This window comes from Amaranthus tricolor, chromosome 1 (assembly GCF_026212465.1).
Source record: "Amaranthus tricolor cultivar Red isolate AtriRed21 chromosome 1, ASM2621246v1, whole genome shotgun sequence".
Lineage (NCBI taxonomy): Eukaryota > Viridiplantae > Streptophyta > Magnoliopsida > Caryophyllales > Amaranthaceae > Amaranthus > Amaranthus tricolor.
In genome coordinates this window covers 22,589,068-22,597,513 of record NC_080047.1, presented here as the reverse complement: position 1 = coordinate 22,597,513, position 8,446 = coordinate 22,589,068, and the positions used below count along the sequence as shown (strand labels likewise).

The following is an 8,446-nucleotide window of genomic DNA, read 5'->3' as shown; positions in this document are numbered from 1 at the left end:
GAATCTTACAGCTTTTTGTATTGTGTCAATACATATATACGAATGCTAATGATGATAATATTGGTAGAGTAACTGTGTTGGAATTGGATTTTCCGACCAAAAATTAGGTGGAGACTAAATCTTTGAAAGGTCGGGCTTTTGTATAAGTCATGGTGGTTGCAGTTGGTGTTGGGGATCATCCGGTAGTAACTTTGAGGGATCAGGTATCCAAGAAAATTGTGTCTATCAAATTAGGGACAATTATCGCATTATATTTTGTTACCAAATAGTTGAAAGGATTATAACCCTACTTTCTCTTTCGCCAAACTTGACAACTCCTATAAGCAATTATGCTTGGGTGAATGCAGCACTCATATCACTACCAGTCCAAAGGTACGTTGGTTTATTACTTAATTCTACTTAACTAATTCTTATTATATTAACGGTCCGTATGATGGTAGGTATTAAATGATACTCCTTTTTGTTCATCTAAAGTGTTTCATTTGACTTTTCACCATTTTTAAGGTGGTCAAATAGGACCACATGTGTAAGAGAAAGAGTGTAGTATTTTAAATTTTAATTGAGGTAAAGTGCGATGGTTAGTAAGTGTAAATGTTTAAAAATGTTAAGTTTAGTAAAGGTAAATTGGTAAACCTAACATACTCAAAATAAAAATGAGACATTTAGGGGGTGTTTGGTATGGGTTTTTAAGGGTTTGGTAATGGAATGGATTAACCCAATCCCTTACAATTTGTTTGGTATAAAAAATTAGAAACCCAATCCATTTCCTACAAGTAACCCATTCCCCTCAAATGTTTCAGCTCATTATGGAGAGGTAACATTGTTTCAGCCCATTTTGTATTTGATACCTAATTCCAGACCATAAAACCTTCAATTTTTCCTCTCCTCTTCCTGAACTCTCAGATTTAAATCCCTAATTTCATTTTTTTTCATTTCTGCGTCTTCTATGGCAGAGTAACTTCTCTTTCTTCAGTCTTCACAGGTCATGTAAGTGTTTGATTTTCTTTAATTTTTGTTCAACTTAGTTGAAAGGGCTGAATTTAATCGATAAAGGCAATGTCTCTTTCACTTGGATCTGCTACTCCTTCCAACTTCAATCATGTCTCTTTCGTCATCATTGATTCTGTATATTCTTTTGTATGCAGAGATAAAACGATAAGTGTTTGGGTCAACGGAGTACAAAGGCTATTTCCAATCGTAGTTTTTTACCTTCCGCTTTTTCTCGTTTCTTCAATTCAGGTTTCTCCTCTTCCTTTCTTAAACTTGATCGCTATGCTCTACTCTTTATTATATGCAAACTAATGCAAATTGTTGAAAAATGAGTACAATTGGTTTTCTGGTTCTAATTTAGTTTAATTGGTGAATGATTTTTTTATAATAAAATTGCTTGATTTCGGAATGTTATAATTGCATTTTATGATTGAAATAGCCAATACACATGTTGTTTTAGACCATAAAAATTTTTGTTTGATTTTGATTTTTGAGTCTAATTTTTTTTGTACAGCTTCTAATTAATTCTCATAAATGGATCGAATTATGCAATCCTTACGGAGAAAAAGACGTCTAAAACAACTTCAATTGGTAGTAACAAATGTAGTTGTAGTTCTTATGATGTATTGGGTTTGGTATATAACAAGTATTGCTACGGTTAGGGGTGTTGAATTGATCCAAAGTAAAAGAGATAGAAAAATATTGCGCTTAAAAATTATGCATCGCTTAATACAAGAAAGTGATGTGCATTGTAAAAGTGAACTTCGGGTTAATAGACAAACCTTTAATATTATTTGTGAGATGCTTAAGGAGATTGGAGGCCTCACTCGGACAAAAAATATGTCTCTTGATGAGATAGTTGCCATGTTTTTGTACACTTTAGCTCACCATAAAAAAAATAGATCTATTGCTCACTTTTTCATAAGAAGTGGAGAGACCGTGAGTCGGCAATTCAACTTATGTCTGAGGGCTATACTTAAGTTGCATGAGCATTTGCTTTACAAGCCCACACCAATATTAGAAGAATGTGAAGACGAAAGGTGGAAACCTTTTAAGGTACTAGTTGCTTAATCATCTAATTTTTACCCATAATCTTACGTGTATTTATAAGAGTGATTTTGTTTATTTGATTTTATAGAATTGTTTAGGAGCATTGGATGGTACCTACGTAAATGTAACTGTACATCCCCAAGGTCGTGGTAAATATCGGACAAGAAAAGCTACGATGTTCGTGTTCTTCGCAATGCTCTCACTAGGCCAAATGGCTTTAGGGTTCCTAGAGGTAAATTTAACATGTAGTTATTAAAAGAAGAATTATATAGTTAATAAAACTCACTTTAATCATCTAATTTCAATAATTTTGAAGGTAACTATTATTTGGTCGATGGGGGATATACAAACTTTGAGGGTTTTCTTGCTCCATATAGAGGGCAACTATATCATCTTAAGGAATGGACAGATAGACAACCACAAACTGCAGAAGAGTATTACAATATGAAGCATGCTCGAGCAAGAAATGTAATTGAAAGATGTTTTGGGTTACTTAAAGGGAGATGGAGTATACTTAGAAGCCCCTCCTTTTTCCCTATTCGAACTCAAGGACGTATTGTGATGGCTTGTTGTTTATTTCATAATTTAATAAGGAAAGTGATGCCCACAGATGATGTAGAAGAAGAGAATATGAGTAATGACAATTCCGATAACGATTCTGATGATGAAGTTGAATACATTACTACAATAGCTACTTCTGATCGATGGACTAATTATAGAAATACGTTAGCTCAAGATTTGTTTAATGCTTGGAGGGCAAGAGTTAGACAAGGTTTGTACTAAACGATTGTTTAATTGTTTGAATGCTACGTCTGCCACACAATCGTACCAATAGATTCTTTAAGAACAAAATTCATACATTTCTAGTTTCTGATACTTTCTCATTATTGTGCATTGACAAAATATAAATAATTTCACTTTAGTTTATATGTATATTGCAGGTACTTGAAATGGAGGTGAATACCATTAGCCAAGAGGGAAGTAGTAGAGGGAGGGGCAAGAATAAGCGCTTTTGGACATGTCAAGAAGATTCGATGCTTATAAAGTATTTACACCAATTGTCTACTGATCCTAAGTGGAAAGGTGAGGGCGGTTATAAAAATGGTTACATGAGTAGGTTGGAAGAGTTGATTAATGGTGAGCTTCCTAGTTGTGGTTTGAAGGCTTTTCCGCACATTGAATCAAGAATCAAACATTGGTCAGAGAAATACAGTGCACTAGCTGAGATGTTATCTACTTCGGGATTTGGATGGGATGCCGATAAGAAGATGTTGCAAGTAGAGAGAGCAGTGTTCGATGAATGGGCAAAGGTAAAGTTCTGGGATCTTTTATACATTACTTTGTGAATATTGTGCAAAAGGTCTACTCGTATGTTTTTGTTTCTTGTTGATTTGACTTTATTCAATGTACATGAAAGTAGGGTCTGTTAGGATTGTGAGCAGGGACTGTAGCAGTCCACATGATTGCTTCAATATTTTATTTTTTGTTTTGGAATAGGTTCATAAGAAGGCTAAAGGATTGTATGGGGTACCTTTTCCTCACTATGACATTCTTGAGAAGATTTATGCTAAAGATAAGGCCACGGGTGATCAAAGTGAGTCTTTTGTGGAAGCAATCAATTGCATAGATGTTGAAGTTACAAAGAAGTCAATTTTCATAGCTAGTGATGAGGAGGATGATGCTGATTCAAGAAGTCGGTCAACTACTCACTCTATACAATTCAAGAAGCGCTCGATTAAACAAGAGAATGATAATTCAACATCTTCAAAAGAACCCAAGCTCAAGGAATTGAAACGAAAGAAAAATCTTCAAAGTGATGTTGATAATTTGGTTTCTTCTCTTCATGAAGCTACAAGTAATTTCGGGAAAATTTATGATAATATTAATGTTAATCTTGGCACAATGGCTAATGCGTGGGCCAAAGCCGAGGAGAGAGAGCAGAAGATGGATGAAAAAGTGAATAAAGTCTTGGAAGAGGTTATGAAATTAGATGGCATCTCACCCTCTGAAGCTTTAGAAATAGCTACAATTCTCATTGCTGAAGAACACAAGCTTCGCATCTTTTATCAAGCTCATTCGAACCTCAAGAAACAATATGTGCTCGATCTTCTTAAGAAAAAATGAAAGCGGTCTTCTAAAAAGACATGAGTTGAGATGTTGTTATTAGTGGTTGAACTTGTAGTATGTGCTTGCAGATTATTAGTTGAATACTTGCATAATAATATTGCAAATTGCTATGTTTTATCTTATTTAGGCTTGAACTATGTTGAGTTTTATCAAAGAAATCTTGTTTTAATGTTTGCTTAAGTTAATTTTTGTACAAAAATGACAAAATGTCCTTTGTAGATTATTACAAAAAATATCAACTTATGTGACAAACCAAACAATAAGTAAGGGAAACGTAAACAAGTGTTTCCCTTACATTGTTATTCCAAACAACATATAACCACAACCCTTACCTTTACCCTTACCCCTCTTTATTAATTCCCTTTCCCTTACATTTTCTCTTCCCATACCAAACACCCCCTTAGAGTGTCTTTTATCACCCAATAAGGAAATGAGACACTTAAAATGAATAGGCGGGAGTATGAATGATAATGAAAAATAAGTGTAGTTTTGGTAGAAAAATCTCTTAACAAGTTAAATAGTCATACTTGAGTTCCTCTAATCATTTTATATTTTTCACAAAATTCATTTTAATGCATTATTATATGAAATTTTCGGTATTAAGAATGTGGTATTAGGTGGTAATGAAATTTTTTTAAAACAAACATTTTTAATATCAAAGTTTCATTACCATGAAAATAACATGATATATTTCATGAAAATTTACACTATAAATCATTCTCATTACTATCGTTTAGTACCAACAACCAAACGAGTCATTAGGGTTACAACATTGTCTAACTATGACTATTTGTAGATTTCGTAAAAATTATTAAAAATTTATTTTATGAATATATCAATTAATTTCTTAATCAAATTTATTAATGATCATAAAATTCCATTATAGTGGAATAATTAATTTTTCATATGGTTTCATTTCACAGATTAGAAAGTATTCAAAAACATGATAGTATGATTGAAAAGAAGCAACAACCCCACCAAAGAATGGAAGAGGGTTCATTCATCAAGCTTCCGGATTATTTGATATATTTAATTTCAATACACACAACACATTTTTTTGATTATTAGAATTTGCGACTTACTTGTAAAAAATTTCAATAATCAATTCCTTCGATCCCTGATTTGAGAATCTCCAATAATAAGCTTCCTTTATTTATCTTCTTTAAGGATGATGAAGATGTATTATGTAGAATGATGAATCTTTTCCGATCTAATTCACACTACATTCACTTACGGATATTTTCAAATCGTTCTACTATTCATTATTCTAAAAATGGATGGTTAATTATGATTTCAAGTTTTAAAGAAAAATCCTCACTCAAGTTCTTCAATCCTTTCACTAGAGTTAGAATAGATTTTCCATCCATTTTTAATAATTTTTTCGATCTTATAAGTATTGAATTCTCATCTTATCCTACCATCTTCAGACTTTCTAATGATTGTATTTGATCCCTTAAAGAAAGAAATTATTTATTTCCGATTTGGTGATACATGTTTGACGCGTTATACGTTTCCAAATGAAAACAACCAATTTCAAGTTGGAATCAACAGTCCTATTTACCTTCAGGGATGATTTTACATTCTCGATAAAAATGATTATCTTGGATCATTTGCATTAATAGATGAGAAGAAAATTGGCAAGTTCATAGCAAGCCACCTCAATTATGCTTCAATATATTTCATTCGAATCACCTACTGGAGTGTAAAGGTCAACTTATCGCACTATTTATCGAGTTTATTGGATTATGCGTTCAAATTTTTAAGTTTAATATTCAGAAACATAAATGGGTGGAAATTAAAAATCTTGGCGAATATAGTTTGTTTCTTGGAAAGTTGTTATTTTCTGCAAAGATTGTAGAGATTGAAAAAACAAATCGAATTTATATTTCACGGCTTAATGAATTGAAACTAATTTTTTAATCACTTCAAACAAAACAATTTGGGTGCAAATATGAATTGGGCTAAGGTTTGTACTCTAAAAAAGTTGCCTAAGAAGGTGCTAAAACAGGTGAATGCAATTTGTAGAGCAAATCTATTGCATGGGAAAGCTGATTCTGATACCCCTGGAAATATGAATTGGGCTAAGGTTTGTACTCCAAAAAAGTTGGGTGACCTGGGTATTCATAACCTGGAAGTGTGGAATTTAGCCGCGGTGGGTAAACATGTATGGCATATATCCTCTATGACTGACTCCATGTGGGTCAAATGGGTGCATAGTGTCTATACCAAGGGTGGAAATTGGAGGGTCTTTAATGCTCCCATAACCTCAAGATAGGCTTTTAAGAAGATATGCAAGGTTAAAGATATGTTGGATCAATAGGTGCATAATAACTCTTACTCTATTAAAAAAGTCTATCATGAGCTCTTAGGTGTTGGGCAGCTAGTTGACTGGGCAGAGTTTGTATGGAATAGAAGTTCCATTCCCAAAGCTCGATTCATATTATGGTTAACGGTGAATAAGAGATTGAATTCTAGGGACAAGCTGGCTGCATTAGGGCTCATCCCTACTGACACATGTCCTTTATGTGGTTTAATTGATATCAGAATGTCACTCTCATCTGTTTTTTGCTTGTAACTATAGCTTTCAATGTCTTCGAGACATTTTAACATGGTTGGGTATCAGGATACCTAGTGATTCCCTTGCTGATTTTGCATCTCGAAAGTGGAAGTGTACTACAGCTAAGAGGAAGATTGCTACTATTGCTCTATGCAGTCTTACGTATGAAATCTAGTGTGCTCGGAATGACTCGGTTTGAAATTTCAAAGTCCCTATGGTAAGTAGGGTTACTAGGCAGGTGAAACTCGCAGTAAAGTGCAGAATTTTGCATATTCCAATCAAAAGCGTTAATATACAACGCCCTTGGATTAGGAATCTTTTGGACTATAAGTAAATAGAGTATACTGTATAGCTAACTACTTTGCCTGCTTTTGTTTTCTTGGAGCTCTGGTCCCCTTATGCACATGAAGAGTGGAAGGTGGGAAACCCTTCTTAAAAGGGGTGCCCCTCTATCATGCAGATGCAAAAAAGGGAGATTGTTCTCATGTTAGAATACTATGTACTATTTTGTTCAGGATTAATGAAATTTTTTCTTATTCCAAAAAAAAATCAAAATAATTTCATGCTACTGGAACCAATAATGAGTCAATACAAGACTTTTACAATACAACTGAACAATTAGATAGCTTTTAGCTTTAGTTTATTATTTTTATTTAGTTTTTGTATCAAAATAATATTACTTATTACTAATGGTTCTCTTTCCCTTATTTGTTGGTGTACGTGTTCTCTGGCTTTTCACATTTTTATTATTAATCTTTATTATTACTATTATTTTTATTTATTTGATTTTATTCTATTTTATTTATTTGCATTTTATTTATGCATTTTATGGATTTCATTTATTTGCTTTTATGTTTAAGGGTCAAGCTTGTGTGATAAGATGTAGGCTTGCGGATTTAGCTGCAACTTCACTAAAACCTATTCATTGTAGGAATTTCTCTTGTTTTTTCTTGAGTCGAGGGACTCTTTGGTCGCGCTCTTCTTCGTGAGTATGAGTTGCCGCCTTCTTTCCTCCTCAATCCCTGATCATAGTTTTCTATGGGCGGAATACATTAGATAAGATGATGATGATTTGATAAATTTAACGATTTATCAATTGTTATTCTCTTTGGAGTTTATTAATTGTTAATTTAATTGTTCTAGTATATGCTTTGACATTATTATGTTAAATTAAATGTTAGAATTAGAAATAGTAAAATAACTCCAAGTTTAATTCAAATATATTGTTAAACTCTTTATTTCAATTGTTGTGGTTATTTTAAATATTACTCTCTCTGTCTCACCATCATCATCTTTACATTTGTTTCTTTGACAATATTCATTTAAATATAAATTTAATTAACATTAAAATCTTGTTTTTTTTAATTAACCCAATTAGAGATATTAACAATTAAAATACTCTCTTTGTTTTTATGAGTTTATCAACATTTGTATTTTGGTCCGTTCATTTTAGTTTGTAACATTTCTATTTTGGGTAAATGTGTAATACCCCACTACATTCTTCAAATCTTATCCGCACATCTCTAACTTTTTGTCACTCTTAATCTAATTCGCACAATTTTATTGTGTCCAACATTTCTTAATACTTGTAAGATGTTATGTTGCATATAGTGGGATGAAGGGAATTCCGAGTATGAGATAGTTTGGGTCTTTTTTTTCCTCGATTTGGGTCATTTGAAAGGTTTGAAGGTTTGAAGTTTGAAAAGTCCAATATCCAAATTT

At 32.7% G+C, this 8,446-nt stretch overlaps 1 protein-coding gene across 1 annotated transcript; it reads left to right on the top strand.

Annotated features, from left to right (window-relative positions):
• Positions 1-1,524: 1,524 nt before the first annotated feature.
• On the top strand, positions 1,525-2,786 carry LOC130807840 (protein ALP1-like). Its single transcript, XM_057673199.1, has 4 exons — positions 1,525-2,046; positions 2,129-2,285; positions 2,357-2,709; positions 2,760-2,786. The coding sequence occupies exons 1-4, from the start codon at positions 1,525-1,527 to the stop codon at positions 2,784-2,786; spliced, it is 1,059 nt and encodes a 352-aa protein (XP_057529182.1).
• Positions 2,787-8,446: the final 5,660 nt, after the last annotated feature.